At 41.3% G+C, this 18,746-nt stretch overlaps 1 protein-coding gene across 1 annotated transcript in view; it reads right to left on the bottom strand.

Moving 5' to 3' along the window:
• The window catches only part of LOC126455710 (uncharacterized), a 202,503-nt gene that overhangs the window by 27,877 nt on the left and 155,880 nt on the right, over positions 1-18,746 (bottom strand). The window contains exons 4-5 of the mRNA XM_050091479.1: positions 4,775-4,994; positions 2,840-3,009 (exon numbers count right to left, since the gene is read on the bottom strand). Of these exons, the coding sequence (XP_049947436.1) occupies positions 2,840-3,009; positions 4,775-4,994 (390 nt within the window). The remainder of the gene's footprint in view (positions 1-2,839; positions 3,010-4,774; positions 4,995-18,746) is intronic.

Genomic DNA, 18,746 nt, shown 5'->3' with positions numbered 1-18,746 from the left:
CTAGCACTGGAATATAGAAATATATAGTGATTCTGCTCATAAAACTAAAAGAAATGGACGGCGCCTGTTTAGTGGAAAGAAGACTGTTTTTTTATTATCATCGCGATGATGTTTCTTATAATAGATAAAATGAAATGCTGTGTGGCTAGAGCCTCCCGTCGGGTAGACCAGTCGCCTGGTGCAAGTCTATTGAGTTGACACCACTTCGGCGACTTGCATGTCGATGGGGATGAGATGATGATGATGAAGACAATACAATACCCTGTCCCTGGGCGGAGAATATCTCCGACGTAGCCAGGAATCGAACCCAGACTCCTTAGCATGGTCTTCCGTCGCACTGACCACTCAGCTATAGACGGACTGCCGGCCGCGGTGGCCGAGCAGTTCTAGGCGCTTCAGTCCGGAACCGTGCGACTGCTACGGTCGTAGGTTCGAATCTTGCCGGATGTGTGTGATGTCCTTAGGTTAGTCAGGTTTAAGTAGTTCTAAGTTCTAGGGGACTGATGACCTCAGATGTTAAGTCCCATAGTGCTCAGAGCCATTTGAACAATTTTATCGCCGGAATTTTAATAGAGGCTCGCTTATAAGTGAACTGTTTCTCACAGAACGGTGGGCGCCATTGGAAACAATCAGTCATGGCAGGGGAGTGCTGCCACAGCTGCACTTTTAGACAGACAACACATGGTCGTGATAGAAGTCATTTATCTTGTTTTGTTCTGTGACCCGCTGGCATCGTCGCCTACTGCGTATGTGTAGCTTTTGTCGGTGTCAATAGTGCTGACCGCCTGGACCACCTGCTCGGCTGGAGACACAGAGTCCCGACTGCAGCAGGCCACAGTCGATGCCATATCAGGGAGCAAAGTCTTCGGCCAGTAGATGCGGTGGCAGCTGCCTGTTTCCCAGTCAACGGACGTTAGAAAAAAGTGTTCTGGAGAGTTCTCCAGAATTTCGTTGTTGTTCCAAGCAGTCCAGTCTTTCGGAGAAACACATTTAATAGCTTGCAGGAAGCATCCTGTTCTTGACTCTTTTATCCATCTGTGATAGATTTCCACAGAATGGAGACACTACATCACTGCCACCAGATGGATCTCATTGTGGACCCTATGTGATAGGAGACGTACGGTGAGGAAAGGTAGGGAGGGGAATGGTTCAGGGAAGGTAAGACAGGTTCTACTCTGGTTAGTTCGTGACCAAGCACCAAGGAGATCACACATGCAGCTGCCGTCCCTCTCCCCTGGTGTGATGTGTCGGTTTTTGTGGTAGTTGTGTTATTACAATGATTTTTCTGAATTCCCAGTATATGTGCTGCGTTATGGCTCTCTATTTATAAGTGCTGGTTTCTTCACGGCAATTTCGATGTGCAATAAGAACAGTGAAGCATTTTCCAACAACTGTGGTTGTGTCCATTGGCCTTCCTTCACTTCAGTGACGGTTTGCTACCTTATGACTTCTTACTACGTACACGTTACTCAGCAGCTATACGAAGGTGACCTCTCGGAGGCAGTGGAATAGGTCGAAGTTGTCGAGAAATAAAGAGAGCACCGTTTATTTGAACTTCGAGCACCAGGGTGTTTGTTGAGCAGTGCAGCAGGGGACGTCTGTAGTGAACTGCGACGTCAAAGAGTGAGAGACACAGTTCTCTGCTGTTTGCTTAGAGGTAACGCACTTATTAAACTCCTCTCTGTCCAACACCAACATCTCGTTAGTTGAACACATTTCCCACCAAAAATAAAGACAGTAACTTCCACACCAGCTTTTTCTCGCCGGCTTGTTGGTGAAGGGATCATCCTATGTAGAGTATTTTGAATACGTCTGCCACTATTCTCGAGTGGTATTGCGATTTTTTTTCTCAGCAGATAACGCCAGTTGTATGACATTGTGAATTTTTGGGCTGTATTGCCATTTTAGGCGCTCCTTGTCTAGCCCTATGCATGTAGATGTATTGTTAGACCAAATCTTCATGATTGATTACGTAATTAGAACCGATCTTCCGTTTCCCACCCAAAGTAAATAAAGTACACTAAGCTAACCTTCCACTCTTGCATCTGGACTGCTTGCCTGTGGACGTGGACTGGGGTTCGAGTCCTGGAAAGGGCATAAGCCATTTTGAATTTCCCGCCGATTTATGGGGGTGGGTGTGACGATGGAACGTCAGTGAAAGTCTTGGGACAAAGAAATTCCCGCCATTTTTAAGTTCCCACTATTTTTTAATTTTCCCACCAAAATTCGAAATTCCTGCCAATAGAACAAGTTGGGTGATGGGGAGGGGATGGGAGGAGGTAGGGAACCGTGGGGTGGTCTGAGGAACTCCATGATGTGATCAGGGGCTGGGGTGGTGTGGGGGTAATTAATTTGTATAATTAATTTGATATCAAAAGCGTCCTCAGAACGTCATCATCCCACTATTTGCGATAGATGTTTCAGTCGTAGCGGCGACTATGTAGAGAAGTAGCTGGAAGATGTAGCTACCTGTTGCAAATAAAACACTGATTTCCATTTTGCGACCGTTCTTTCCTTACTTTCTGAATAGCTCTCGTACAACCTGGTACTGAAAGTTGAAAAAATATACGTGTAATGGCGGAAATCACGTGCAACATTTAAACATTTTTCATTTGGAATATTGTGAGACAGCTACAGCAGATGAAACCCAGTAGGAGACTGCCCACTTTTCTGATGATCCTCGTCTGTAAAGATCCTCCTTGTCAAGACCCAGTCTTGCATATATGTTAAAGAATGCAGAAAAACTCCACGATCGATAAAAAAAAATCCATCTTCGCGTTCCTGATATGGAAAGAGAAGGAACCACCCGTGTAGCTCACTGTTAGACGAAGACACTCACCAGGACGGTGGGCTCTGAAGCGTTGCCGGTGTAATCGTAGACGGTCTCGAAGTACGCCAGGCGGTGGCAAGCGAGCGCGCATGAGCATTCCTCTATGACGGAGTGGCACTGCGCGCCATTTGGCCCTGCCACGCTCACGGTGCGCGTGCGCGACGCCCGGCAGCCGCCACCTGCAATGGCGTCACAAGCAGAGGGCGTCTTACTTTCACAGCCAATTATTGTAACTTTTATGACTCAGCAATTTTGTCTTGCTTATTAGATAGAAGCTGTTCTAATTACAATTTTCGTTTCAAATTGAAAATAAAATGCTATAAATTACAAGCTAAATTGGTAATTAATAATGGATGGTAAAGAAAAAAAAATAGTGAGTTGGCTAATAGTATGATCATAAGCATTGATTATATTGCTGCTAACATCACAATATATTAATAGTATCCGTTATGTACGAAACGATTAGTTTGTATACTCGCTTGTTTATGGAGGCTAATTAAAAGTGCTCACTCATCCGCACTGTAACTGCGTATGCAGCAGTGCTATAAATGGAAACCAATGTACAGACACCGTACCGCCAATAAAGGTATGGGTATAGTCGTTAGATAGTTTGCAGTTTTTTGAATATAGAAAAATACTATTGCTATTAAGCCAATATACACTAATCAGCCAGAATATTATGGCTACCGACCTACTACCGATATAAACCCGTCCAGACGATAGCAGCATCACCTGGCGAGGAATGACTGCGCGTCAGACACACGCACGGTGCATGTAGTACCAGTGAGCGTGCTGTCCATTTGTAAAATGCGGAAGGTGTGAGATGTATCTGTGTGTATTGAACAAACGACCGAGAAACGACGGAGAGGCTTCGTCCCCACCGTAGCCCTGACTGGTTCACAACTCCACAACAGGCTACAGCAGTCCACTCACCCCACCGCCGCCCCACACCGAAGCTAGGGTTACTGTGCATTGTGCGCCGCTCCCCCCCCCCCCCCTCCCCGCCCCCTCCCAGTGGACAAAAGTGGAATATGATGCGCAGATCATAAGATATTGGATTTTCCTGGCTTCTGACGTACACGGATTTGCCTGCCGATAACTTCGACGTATAAACTAGTCGTGCAAATTCTAATATTTATTGTCCTATTATTTAAGCAACTGACAGAAGGTTAAACGTTCTTCTTCATTTAAGGGATCAGGTGGCAGTTCGTTCCAACTTCGCGCATTGGTCGATTTTCTACATGATTTCTCTGCATTCCTTTCCCATTTCAGATTGCAAGGACTCCTATTTTTCAGTGTTTCGGGAAATCTTCTTTCCCAGAGAAATACTTCGTCACTTAATCAAGCCTCTTCAGCTTACAGACAGAAGTAGGGAAATTTTGTACGCATTTGAACCTGTCTTGTGCCTGTTTTGTTTTACATGGACTGTATTCTTTTTATGTTACAGTTGACTCTCCCGGAGGGGAAAGATTGGTAGTTACTGTAGTGAGCCACTGAAACAGAATAGAGCCAGCAGAGTATCACCAACAGCTAAACTTGTATGTTTCTTAATTGTGGGAATACTATCCAGGTAAGCAAGAATTGCTAGAAGTAAGCACCACGAAAGAGGAGTTTCAAGTTCTTCATCTACCGTATTACAACACCCTTAATGGGGTTGGTAATCACTAAGTCATGATATCACTGAGTGCTGTATGATAGAAATTTTTCGTTACTAAAGAGTAATATGTTCGGACAGACCGAAAAATACGAGAGATACTAGCGTCCCCAGAAACGTGAATAAAGCTTTGAACTGCATCAAATCACACATAGTGCAGTTGTGGAAGGTCTCATTTTCATGTCAGATTGTACTGCTTTAAACAAAGAAATTTACTAGCGTTGCGGCTACAGACTTTGTTGACGAGGGAATGCACGAAGCAGTCATTGGCGAGAGCGTAGCGACAGTACCTTGGTGACAGTGGCCGTGGCACGTGCCGACGTCTATGTGCTCCTGGAAGGGCGTGCCCGGGAAGACTGCTAGCACGTGCGGCAGGCGCGTGCAGGCGGGAGGCCGCGGCACGCACTCGCAGCTCTCCACGACGGACACCTCGCGCACGCCCAGCCGCGTCCACACGCGCCGCAGCTGCGACGCCGACGGCCGGCACAGCCACTCCGCGTCGCACGCCACCTGCACAGCGGTTGCTTGCTTGCTTGCTTCGTTGATTTGGGGGAGGGGACCAAACAGAGAGGGCATCGGTCCCGTCCGATTAGGGAAGGATGTGGGTGGAAGTCGGCCGTGCCCTTCCAAAGGAACCGCGCCGGCATTTGCCTGAGGCGATTCATGGAAATTTCGGAAAACCTGAATCAGGATGGACGGACGCGGGTTTGAACCGTCATCCTGCCGAAGGCGAGTCCAGTGTGCTAATCACTGCGCCGCCTCGATCGGTCGCACAGCGGTCACCTCGTGTATGATGCAGTCTAGATAGTCGTTTTGCTCACGCCAACCCTGGCCTTGAGCTCGATGATGTGAAAAGTTTTTCTTATGCACGAAGAAGTAATGGTTCAGAACGAGATGAATTATCATCTGTTATAAATTGGAAACAACATTTCCCCATTTCCGTCGTTATAATGCTTGCGAGTCGAGTTTTCCATCATTGTTTTTTTTTCTATAAAAAGGCTTAGGCTCGTTTTCTCATGAAATCGTCTACAAATATTTCACTGCATCTGCATGTCTAACTCAAATTAAAATCGGCGTATAGATGTACGTAAGTACAGACCACAGTACAGTCCACAGTACAGACCACAATTACGCTAAAGAAACAATAAATTCGTCACAGTAGCCATTTAACACCCACTGGTCGATAAAGAATTCCTCTAAACTTTTTCCTGCACTGAAGTCTTCAACTGTGCGCATCTATGATGGTCTTGCAGTTGTTTATGATGTCTTGTGTATCCGCTTTAGATTTGGTTGTCGACTCTATCTTTTCTTATTAGAATCCTTCATGTAATTAGTTCATTTGTCATTCATTTCTCTGGTTACATGTCCTCCCTTCTCCATTTCATTATTACTATACTTTTAATTATGTCTACCTCTCCGGTCTGTTCCCTGACTCATTTGTTTGTTTACCTGTGTCTCATAAGCTAGAAAAGTTTAATAATTATAATTCTTCGCCCACTCTGTTTAAACTGACCTTGTGCTCCGAGTTATGGGACCTTAAATCGATGAAAGATGTAAACCTAAAGTATCAGTTGATATGTAACATTTTTGTCATTTTCTGCTTCATGTATTAATTGTTGTGAATGGCTTCGTAGTATATCAATTACGTGTTGATTTATTACTTGAGAATTCTGGTCTCTCTTTTATTCTGATGTGGCTATTATTAGATTGTTATTCCCATTAGTTTTTTTACAATCGGACTGCTAATATCCTAAATATCATTCTGCTAGGTATTTCTCTTCGTAACTTGTTGTGTGAAGAATCAGTTTCATAATTATGACTGGAGTTAACGTATATACCGATACGGCATTATTTTTTCAAGGCGAGAATAAGAATACCTCATTGGCTACACAGCTATTCTATGTAATTTTTGTATTTTTTACGTGCATGCATCTTTTTTCCGAAACCATTTAGCATTTACCATTCCTAAGCCCTCTGTTGCATCTGTAGTTGTAATAATATTAGAAGCTAAGGGCACGAAGAAAGAGTGATCTTTCGCTTCCTGGACCACAGGGGCGAAATGTATTTGGGGAAAGAAAAGGAAAAAAAAAGTGAAAATCGCAGAAAAACTTTAGCTGAAAGACACTAGTTCATTGACGTAATAATTACACACCAGAAATAAAACCATAAATTGCAAAAATGTGTTAATGAAGCCATGTTGACCAATAAAAGAGCATATAGTACGTAACGCTTTGGATCGCTGAAATTTTATCTTGGTGGATGTAGCACAGTCACATATAACTGAAAACATAGCGAGCTATTGACGGGATAGCTTTGTCCCCTGTGGTCTCCGAAAATAAAAATTCGCCACTACTCACAAAGTGTCTCTTGTACAATATCTGCAGTTTTTGTATAAAAAAAGCGTTTTAACATTTTTTAAATTCTGTCATTGAATTTCGTCAATTTTCTTAGGTAATTATTTGCTTAAAATATTTTGTGTTGTAAAGCACGTGAATGATTTCGGTCACTCGTTGAACTAAAATACTGAAATGAGTTTTCTCGTGAATGAATCATGTCTTTGGACGTTTGTGAGTGTGACGATTTGGTTTCGTGTGTCCCTCAACAATAGTAATGTAAATTCCGGTGGTAGCCCACTCACCATTTGCCTAGTCGAGTGCAGGAAACATCGTAACGATTGCACTCAGTCTCGCAGAAATGCCGAACCGAGGTCGACAATTTGAGTGTCCGATTCCATCCAGGTCTGATCTTCGATTTAACCGAGTTCTGGAAGGTCATCTTTGACATATGCTGGTTTTACTATGCTCCAGTAATATATACACGGTAGCTACGTGGTTGTCGGTACAAAGCATTACAAATTGTTATTTAAATTACGCTATTGTTTCATCTGAACGAAATCCCAAGCGGCCACGCAAAATAAAAATATGCAGCTCTCTCTTGTCATGGCCTTCAACGGAAAAACCGCGCTAGGAGTAAGCGGCTGGGACGCAAAAAGCGAGGCTTCCAGCGACGCCGATCACCGCCTACGTTCTCGGCGGAACAAAACATGTTTACATCATTTTCCATCGCTGTACCGACAGAGATCACGAGATCGTGCACTGATTAGAAAATAGCTCATTATCCCTGGAAAGTAATGAATTCCGCGCTATCGGAATTCCTTCGTCGACCACCGCCCCATAACATAAAGATATATGGAAGGCAGGAAGGTGCGGAGAAAATTTATCTATCATTGTTCGAGGCGGCCGTCAGCCAGGCCTTGAAACCGAGTATTCGTTCCTCGCGGCCATCGGCCGATCGTGTTTGAGTCGCTTCGATCTCGAACACCGCTTGCGAATACCTTACTGACCTGTAACATTGATAAGACGCAAATATTCGTGCTGGTAGAACTATGTCTGGGAAGTCTAAATTTACCATCAAAATACTTTACATGTGTACTTCCTGTGGCCTTTAAATAAAGTTTGTGTCATCAACGCAGGCCTTTCGGTTGCTGAATGCATTATCAGCAAAATGATTATTAATGAAAGGAGCTTTCTCGTTTTAAATGAATATGACTCCAACATCCTCTATTATTATTATTATTATTGTTGTTATTAGAGACCGGATTATATGCATCATAAATACCTCAAAATATGCATGCAAATTTGGATGAAAAATGCTTAAAAATGCATGAAAAGTGTCGAGATATGCAAGACCATATATTGAAAAAACATGGTAGCTACTATCTCAAAGTCGAACCTGTGCATATCAATTACGAGTACCGGTCACTCAAAAAATCGGTACATTTATAACGCTGATATTTTCTGAATACTTTCTGTTAGAGGTTAGGAAGGAGGCCATTGTGGGATTATTTTCTAAAAATTTGCAAAATGGGGATGCATGCCGTGTTTCAAGATTTGTTCCTTCTTTGCTATTGTTGTCGGTAACATGCGGATGCGATGCGAGTGAGTCGCAGCGAAACAATCGATATGTACAGGACCAACTTTGAGATATATCGTATGCAGAGGGCACGCTCAAAAACTCTGTAATATTTTATTTAAAAAACAACATGCAATCAAGAATTTTTTAACAGCATTAACTTTTAATTAATACAATTGGACCAAAGCATTATTTACAGTTTATTTTACATTTTCCTACGATTGTAAATATAAACGACCAAGTACTGTGCCAAATGTTCGGTAGTAAGATTGTATCTTCGATCACTCAAAACATTTTTATAAGCAGAGAAGTACCGTTCTTCGTCTGCTGAGGTAACTGGGCAGTATTTGAATGTGGGTGCTATGTTGGCATTTATTGTTTCTGATGAATGTTTACCGGTCCCACTAATAAAACTATCAATTTGGCACAAGGGTTCAAAGCCTAGGTTATTATTTAAAATGTTTTCAGACTTTTCTCTACGTTTTCTTGGGAATACCTACGTCAATGAGGAGTTCACTAGAATAATTTTATTCATTAACTGAATAGATTCATTCAACGCCAAACCTGGAGTTTCAAGCTTTTTAATACTTGCATGTATATGGGAAAAATGAGTGTTAATCACAGCAATGTCTTTTACAATACCGGAATCATTGAAAGCTTCCTTGCACTAGCAAACTGCCAAAGCCTCTGCACTATCGAAGTCGTTTACTACCCCTCTAATGGCCTCGAAATGTTCATTATAAAACAACACAGCTTCGACCCACGTACCCCAACGAGTTACCACTGGTTCGGGAGGTAAAGGCACATTAGGTAGTTTTTCTTTGTAGGTCTTGATGTGAACAGGAGCCTTTAGAAACACCTTCTTTGTGAATTAAATCAGTTTATTTACATTCAAAACCGTGGAACGTACTTCTTCAGCAAGGCCTTGATGTACTCCATGAGCAAAGCACGTCACATGAATAAATTTGGGATAAAATGCTCGGAGGGCTTTTCCTGCTTTGATCATATAGGGAGCAGCATCTGAAATAAACACAAACACCCTTTCATCTGCAGAATATTCTGGAAATATTCTTCTAATACCCTCATTCACAAATCTGGCGATCGTAGAATTATTTAATTTTTCAAGTTCTTTGCAGGCCGCTAAATAGGAAGAAAAGGCTCTTCTTTTAAAGCACCAACAATTAAATTTGCAATGTAACTGCCACAAGTGTCTGTAGTTTCATTAACTGAAATCCAGATAATGCTGTCCTTGAGTTCATTGCGTATTTCAAAAATGGTTCAAATGGCTCTGAACACTATGGGACTTAACATCTATGGTCATCAGTCCCCTAGAACTTCTTAAACCGAACTAACCTAAGGACAGCACACAACACCCAGTCATCACGAGGCAGAGAAAATCCCTGACCCTACCGGGAATCGAACCCGGGAACCCGGGCGTGGGAAGCGAGAACGCTACCGCACGACCACGAGCTACGGACATTGCGTATTTCTTCCAGAACATTTGTAAATGGTCGGTATGTAATTTTTACGCAACGTTGATTCATCTGGAATATTTTGATTTAAGCAAGATTTGCGCACGAAGCCTTTGAGGATAAGGTTTTTGGCGCGCGGGATTAGCCGAGCGGTTTGAGGCGCTGCAGTCATGGACTGTGCAGCTGCTCCCGGCGGAGGTTCGAGTCCTCCCTCGGGCATGGGTGTGTGTGTTTGTCCTTTGGATAATTTAGGTTAAGTAGTGTGTAAGCTTAGGGACTGATGACCTTAACAGTTAAGTCCCATAAGATTTCACACACATTTGAACATTTGATAGGATTTGTAAGTTTCTGAAGAGGAATATTGCTTTCAATGAATGCTTCACGTAGATCCATGTTAAACCGATTTTTTTGGTTACCTTTGGACAAATTCCTGTTGCTGTAACTTGCCGTTGTCAGAAGTTATTGTCGTGGTCCTTTCTTCTGCATTCCTGCGACGTGAAGACTTGTCTTGCCATGCTTGTCTATTTGAAACTTTTTTTGCACGAAACGTTGTTCTCGCAAACGTGGCAATATAAAACAATTTCGTCAAATGTAAATGTTCCAGGATGGTCAGCTATCCACGGAACGCCGTTTCGTTTTTCGGGCAGCATAGCGTACAAAACGTTACACACTAACACGTCGTAAAGACGTTCAGCTGTATGCAAGTAAAGAGAAAGCTTAACTGAAACAATGGACGTGCGGCTAAAAGCTTGCATAGTTTAATTTAATTGTCGCCGAGGAGCACTGACTCTATGTGCCTGTTCTTGTTCCTCTTCTGTAATGATTTCGCTAGGCAGTGGCCTGTCGATTAGCTACTGCAGGCAGTTATAGGTCGCGGTCAGTCAGTGAGACATAAAAACTAGATCGAACTAGAGATCACCAGGCCAAATTTTTAAAATATTGTACATGTTGTTGTTGTTCGGTGTTGAGTCCAGAGACTGGTGTGCTGCAGTTCTCCATGCTACTCTATCCTGTGCAAGCTTCTTCATCTCCGAGTAACTACTGCAACCTACATCCTTCTGAATATGCTCAGTGTATTCATCTCTTGATCTCCCTCTACGATTTTTACCCTCCACGCTTCCCTTAATCACTAAATTGGTGATCCCTTGTTGCCGCAGAACGTGTACTATTAACCAATCCCTTCCTCTAGTCAAGTTGTGCCATAAATTTCTCTTCTCCCCGAGTCTATTCAGTACCTCCTCATTAGTTACGTGATCTACCCATCTAATCTTCATCATTCTTCTGTAGCACCACATTTCGAAAGCTTCTATTCTCTTCTTGTCCAAACTATTTCTCCATACAAATACTTCTAGAAAAGACTTCCTGACACTTAAATCTATACTTGATGTTAACAAATTTCTCTTCTTCAGAAACGCTTTCCTTGCCATTGCCATTCTACATTTTATATCCGCTCTACTTCGACAATCATCAGTTATTTTAATCCTCAAATAGCAGAACTCATCTACTACTTTAAGTGTCTCATTTCCTAATCTAATTCCCTTAGCATCACCAGATTTAATTAGACAACATTCGATTATCCTCGTTTTACATTTATTGATGTTCGTCTTTTATCCGCCTTTCAAGACACTGTCCATTCCGTTCAGCTGCTCTTCCAGGTCCTTTGCTGTCTCTGACAGAATTACAATGTCATCGGCGAACCTCAAAGTTTTTATTTCTTCTCCATGGATTTTAATTCCCACTCCGAATTTTTCTTTTGTTTCCTTTACTGCTTGCTCACTATACAGATTGAATAACATCAGGGATAGGCTACAACCCTGTCTCACTCCCTTCCCAACCGCTGCTTCCCTTTCATACCCCTCGATTCATATAACTGCCATCTGGTTCTTGTACAAATTGTAAGTAGCCTTTCGCTCCCTATATTTTACCCCGGCCACCTTCAGAATTTGAAAGAGAGTATTCCAGTCAACGTCGTCAAAAGCTTTCTCTAAGTCTACAAATGCCAGAAACGTAGGTTTGCTTTTGCTTAATCTATCTTTTAAGGTAAGTCGAAGGGTCGGTATTGCCTCACGTGTTCCAATATTTCTACGGAATCCGAACCGATCTTCCCCAATGTCGGCTTCTACCAGTTTTTCCACTCGTCTGTAAAGAATTCGTGTAAGTGTTTTGCAGCCGTGACTTTTTCAAACTGATAGTTCGGTAATTTTCACACCTGTCAACACCTGCTTTCTTTGGGATTCGAATTATTATATTCTTCTTGAAGTATGAGGGTATTTCGCCTGTCTCATACATCTTGCTCACCAGATGGTAGAGTTTTGTCATAGCTGGTTCTGGCAAGGCTATCAGTAGTCCTACTGAAATGTTGTTTTAGTCCCGGGGCCTTGTTTCGACTTAGGTCTTTCAGTGCTCTGTCAAATTCTTCACGCAGTATCACATCTCCCATTTCATCTTCGCTTACGTCCTCTTCCATTTCTATAACATTGCCCTCAAGTACATCACCCTTGCATAGACCCTCTATATACTCCTTCCACCTTTCTGCTTTCCCTTCTTAGCTTAAAACGATGCATATTTTCGCTGTGGTGTAAACATAGAGCGAAAATATGCATCGTCACTAATTTTTAATTAAAATATGCAATAACCGGTGAAAAGGAGCCAAATATGCAAATCCATATGCAACATGCAAATACATATAATCCGGTCTCTAATTATTATTATTTGTATTTGTTTTTGGCCGCCCTATAAAGTTAAACTAAAAGGTATGGTGAGTCTAATGTTCCCCTGCTTTAGTCTAGGTTTGAGTATAGCAGTATATTCTTCTTATCTTTCTCCTTTATGGTGCAGGTTGGACCAGACAATCCAGTTTGTTTACGCTTTGCAAGTTTCAAATAAGTTTGATATTTAACCATACACTAATTAGTGTGTAGTCTGACGACGAAGAACGTGCCAATGTTTCTATAGTTACAGGAAAAGAAATATTATTTATTGTGAAAATAATCGTCAAAATTAGATTCCTGTCTTGTTGTTCTATTTTCCTGTATGCAGTTTATGGAAAAGGAACAAATTACTGTTTCATTAAATCGTCAGTTATCTGACTGTCAAATGAGGTGGAACTGCATACCCCAAAAATAGAAAAAAATATTGATTACTCTTCATCTAAACGGAATTAGTTAGTTAGCTCACACGTCGAAAATAATGTGTCTCACGAAAGATATTTTGTAGTATAACTGTAATCGGGACTGATGATCTTAGTCAGTTAGCTGCCCTATATTTAGGGGCGTTTTCTATATAATTTAACATTTAGTGATTTTACTGTGAGAATAGGTCAGCTCTTTGCGGGACAAGGGTTGACATTTGAATAACATAAAACTAGTGTTGATTGGTACATAAAGTGCGGAAAATAAATAAAAATCGATCTTACACTTAGATCTGCGTCTTACATGTCTCTGTTGCAGTTTTGTTACTTTTATACACGAGAAGTGTCAGACAGGCGCCACACGAGTTGAAATTTCTTAAAACAACTGTTTATTGCATTAAAACGCTTAGCATAGACTTGTCGTACCGAACTGGGGACTGCTCCTGGCTTAAAATAGTAGCTGACAAATTTTGTGTTCCTTAGCCCAAATATAATATTAATTTTCTTTCTCCACTTTTTGTTCCAGTTTGCGTAACACTTACAACCATTAGCAGTCTGACATATAGAAAGCTTATCTGAACAAAAAAAAAAAAAAAAAAAAAAAAAAAAAAAAAAAAAAAAAAAAAAACCGCAATATTTCAAAACCATTTCAAAACAAAATTATACAGACAGTTGAGCATGCTGCACCGAGCATTATTACAGACGATAAGAAGTCTTAAATGAGCAATTTGTGTGGGGCATATGTTTGTGAACAGCGTATATTTCACAACATATTGCCGTATCGAAACTGGGAGAATTGCCATAAAAATCAATACACGTTGGTCTACGATGTGTCCATGATGGAGTTCACAACTATTCACAGAGAAAAGTTCCGCAACAGGCGTCATCCTAAATGGAATAAACTTGTAATCTTGTAATGGAACTATTAGAAACTGGCTCAATTAAGTTATAAGGAGCTAAGGTGGCCGAGGTTCTTGACAAATTATTATTCGCACAGTAGAATATGAGGAGAGTGTGCTGTATCGTGTGGGAAAAGATTTTTCAGTAAGCACAACTCAAGTTGCCCATGAAATGCGCTCTTTGAAATGTAAGTGTAGTATATAGCACTTTGGCAGCAGCGGTTGCACCCTTGTCATAAAAAAATGTGCGAGCAATAAGGCCAAAATAATTTCCTGAGTTCAATTGTGTTGTGATGAATGTACTGAGATTGGCGGTCGCCTCTTTGAACAGTTGTCATGAACTTAAGTTGTTGTAAAAGTTTTCAGTTGTTTATTTCAATGAAAAACTAAGATTTTAATTGTGACTATTAATTCCGTCTCTGAAAGTACTCAGTTTAGGACCATCAGCTAGAGTGTAATTTTATCCTTGAATGAATGGGACTTCCTATAGCGCGTTTCCATTCTTATATTGAGTTATTAATTTTTGTTTTTTAAATACAATCGACAGTAAATATGTTCTTCCATGGAAAATTCTGACGAATTTGTAGTACGAAACCATTTACTATCGTCTGCGTTGTCTGAATATAACTAATTATGTTTTAACAACAATAGTATCCTGATGTGATATCATTTTTATGGCATGATTCGGTCCATTCACAAAGAACACCTTTAACTACAGGAGAAATTCAGTTGACAGTTCCTTCAAGAATAAGCTATAAGGATTATGTATCCTCTGCTGGAAGAACATACAGATGCTATAAATGAACTACAGGATCTTTTGATATCTGTGTCGGAGGCACATATGTGACCACTACGTGGAGTACAATGAAGTGTGCTGCAGCTACGGTTTCAGTGGAGCTCTACAGAAAACGTACATAGTAGCTTGAACTTCCATCTTGAAGATACGCTGTATAGACGTCTTCAGCTCCCCAAAGTCTCTAGGCATGCAGCTAATGATGTAATAATTTCGTTCCGCTATCGTTACAGAATATAATCGGAGCAGATTTTCTGCTGAGTTTTGACACACCGCGAGCGCAATTTCCTTGTTTTCTCCAGAGGCGTGGTAACATTTATTGATTGGTTTTTTGAACGAATTAAACTGGTATGTAATCAAAGATAGCTGATAGTGTTCAGGGAGAGTGCATGCCAGAGGGAGAGAATGGGTGCGAATGTTAATAGTTGATATCGTTGGGAGGAGGGGGGAGGGAGATGAAAAAGATAATAAAGAAAAACATTTCCTTGCCGGACTCTACGGTAACTAGTTCTTTGCGATAAGTTCATGTGTGACAAGATCCACATATTATCCTATAATAAACTATTTAAAATTGCAGTACGAAAAAATATTCATGTAATGTTATTTACGTAAAAGACCATGCCTGAAATATGAAATCCTCTTCATGCTAAATGAGGGACGTGCAGCTTAAGCACAATTAAAAGGTAAGCCTTGAAGATATCCCTTGTTTTCTAGCAACAGAAATGAGATTACCGTATGTACATAGCTAAGGACCAGTAATACATAGTGTCATAGCTTGTTTTTAACACGAGAAGCAGGATATCAAAAGTTATGACCATCTATAAAATATTCTGATTTCAGATTTTCGCAGGAAATAATTTGTACGGGGAATTACAACTTCAGTAAATATCATTGCAATGTGGTTCGGCGATGAATTGAAGTCAGTAACGCGTAGAGCACACACAGCCCGATACAGTGTGATGGTTTTGAGTTCATACTGTTGGAAACGTGTGTAACTACCGCATTTAGCTATGAATCAATGCGTGCAGTAATAGCGGTCCTACTCCTTTTCGCCATTTGGGATTGAACCTCTTTCCTTCCATCTGTTGAACACTTTGTATGATTTTTCCACTGCACACCACGTTAATATAGTGGTAACACCAGCTTCTTTGGTGCGTTAAGACCCCTATCTTACTCTCACGATGCCGAGCATTGAACTCACATCATGTTAGTCTATAGCTCTTTCACGATCATTATACTCAAACAAATCTTGCAGCATTTCTCCGAGACAGAGTCACTCACTGCACGCAAGGACATCGCACGAAAACTGCTTGCTTCCACCTTCATCAGTCTTCTGTGATCTCGGCCCACTGCAACGCGTTTTGAAGTAGGTTCACGGCCAACCGTTCGATAGCCTTATCTCCGACTTCGTGCACTGTAGCAGCAGAGGACTTACATCGAAAACATCAAGGAACTGAATAGACACTCGGAATGCTCGAATTCAATGGAACGTATACGGACATTCATTTACGAGACTGAATGATGCGTCAGAAACGTACCGAGAGGCTCTTTGAAATCATATTTTTGACTGTGGGATATTATTAGGTAAAGTGCAGCATATATGTAGCTTCTTCGTCTCGTCCATCCGTCGATGGCCCTACGAAATGTTGGAAGATGAGGGATATTAGAGTTCGTGTTAAAATAAGGGAAGCATCTTTTCCATTTCATCCTTTTTTATGACTCTAATAGCAGTGTTGGACAATGAAGTATCGTAGTCTTCATATAAATGGGAGAAAGGATATATGAATAATGACAGGACATAAAATCCAACCGATGCGATTTTCAATATAGTTCGTTGGACGTTCGTTTTTCGTATTTCTACATTTCATCTCAGCACAATCAAGACAACAATTGGAAAGTTTCTTGACACAACTCGCATAGCAAAAGTTTATGAAATATGTAAAAAAAGGTATTTGATTTGTCGAGGAATGTCTAGCAACCAGTGGCTTAAAAATTAATTATTGCAGACGTATCAATTTTGAGGGTTTACGAGTCCTTCCTTTTTGAGAAAGAATAAAAAATTTAAAAATAAATTGCATTAATATTACAAATACGAGTCTTCATCCAATAAAATCGAGAGAGGTGAAGTAGTGCTAGCGAACTCGACTAACATTACCAAGCGCGGCTGTCCAGATCCCCGTCCAGACATCCACACAGGATTTTTTGTAATTCACTTAAGTCAAATACCGGTATAGTTTCTTTGAAAGGTTACCGACTATTACGTTGACCACGGTTCTTCCAAACCCGTGCTCGTGCTCCGTCATTAATGATCTCGTCGTTGACGGAACTTTAAACTCTGATCTGAGGCTGTCTTAACGGATTACGTCCAAAAGCCGTTAATAAAAATGAATTAAAAAACCGTTAAAAGTGACAGTGGTACACAAAATATCCTCTGTACAAAGTGGGTAGAAGAATATAAATGAAGATGTAAATGTGGAAACAACATGGTCAGAGTTCAGTAAGTCATTATTTTACATTCAAAGGTTTTTATTAGAATGTGACATGTCAAAGTTGAAATAAATATGATACATGCTAACATAGTTATTAGATGAAAGGAGGGAAAGTGAGTTTAGATTTTAACGTTCCGTCGACGACGAGATCATTAAGACGGAGCACGAGCTCGGGTTAGGGTGAAGCGTGGTCAACGTAACAGTCCGTGACCTTTCAAAGAAACTATACCGGTATTTGACTTAAGTGAATTTCAGAAAATCCAATGTGGATATCTGGACAGGTGCGCTTGGCAATGTTAGTCGAGTTCGCTAATACTATTTCAGCTCTCTCGATTATATCGGATGGATTTTTCCGCGAAAAAAAAGGTCCAAAAACCTTGTTATGCATGAGGCCGCACCAAACATTCACTTTATCGCTGTCTCGCTGTAATTGTACAGTAGCATGTGAGGCCGGCCGCGGTGGCCGTGCGGTTCTGGCGCTGCAGTCCGGAACCGCGGGACTGCTACGGTCGCAGGTTCGAATCCTGCCTCGGGCATGGGTGTGTGTGATGTCCTTAGGTTAGTTAGGTTTAAGTAGTTCTACGTTCTAGGGGACTTATGACCTAAGATGTTGAGTCCCATAGTGCTCAGAGACATTTGAACCATTTGAAGTAGCATATGGAGACTCTGAACCCCATATACGGACATTATGCCTATTTACCATTCCACTGACATGAAAGGTGGATTCATCGGTAAAGCATATGCGATTTAAGTAATCGTTAGCGCCATCAATCCTGTTGAGAATCTCAGTTGCAAATTCAGCTCATGTCAGCAAATCATTCGGTTGCAAGGCATGCACAATTTGCACTTTGTAAGCATGCAAACTAAGCCTTTCATGAAGAATCTTCACCACACTTGCTTGCGGTATTTGAAGTTCACGTGATGCTTGACGAGTTGATTAAGGCGGACTCCGTTGAAACGATTGCCGAACACTATCAACAGTTGCATCACTCACACGAGGCCTGCCACTTCGAGGACGATCTTCAACGCTGCCTGTTTCGTTAAACTTTGCATACCTTCGCTTTGTTGATCTAACGTCAGAAGGGCTGCGTCCATAAGAAGCCCGAAATTTACGCTGAACATTGATGGGCGATTTCGTTGCGTAAAACCAAAGCATACATTGCGCTTTATCCTGCTTCGACGCCATTTCGCCAGCAACTAACGTGACCTAACAGACCGCGTCGCTTTTGTGGAGCACTAGCGTCATCTATTGGTTACGATCAACGTAAAGTCCTGAGTACTTGACCATTCTTTTTATCAGGTATATAAAGGGTCCTAATCTTATGCTTTTTTTTTCTTTAAAAAAAGCCTATGTCTTGATGTCTTGTATATACGCAGACAACTGATTTCTGAGGCATTTTTAATTCACCGTTCATTAAAAAATATCGTAGCGCTTTTCCGTGTGCCGCTGACACTCAATAAAACTATCGCTACCAATAGAAATACATAAATCATCTGCGTACTGCAGCACTTTTACACTCAGATGAAATATTGAATGCAAGTCTGATGTAAATAAATCGAACAGCAA

Source organism: Schistocerca serialis, chromosome 2, assembly GCF_023864345.2.
Source record: "Schistocerca serialis cubense isolate TAMUIC-IGC-003099 chromosome 2, iqSchSeri2.2, whole genome shotgun sequence".
In the NCBI taxonomy this organism is placed as follows: Eukaryota; Metazoa; Arthropoda; class Insecta; order Orthoptera; family Acrididae; genus Schistocerca; species Schistocerca serialis.
Note: the sequence above shows the minus strand (reverse complement) of the source record. Positions and strands in the feature narration are given on the sequence as shown.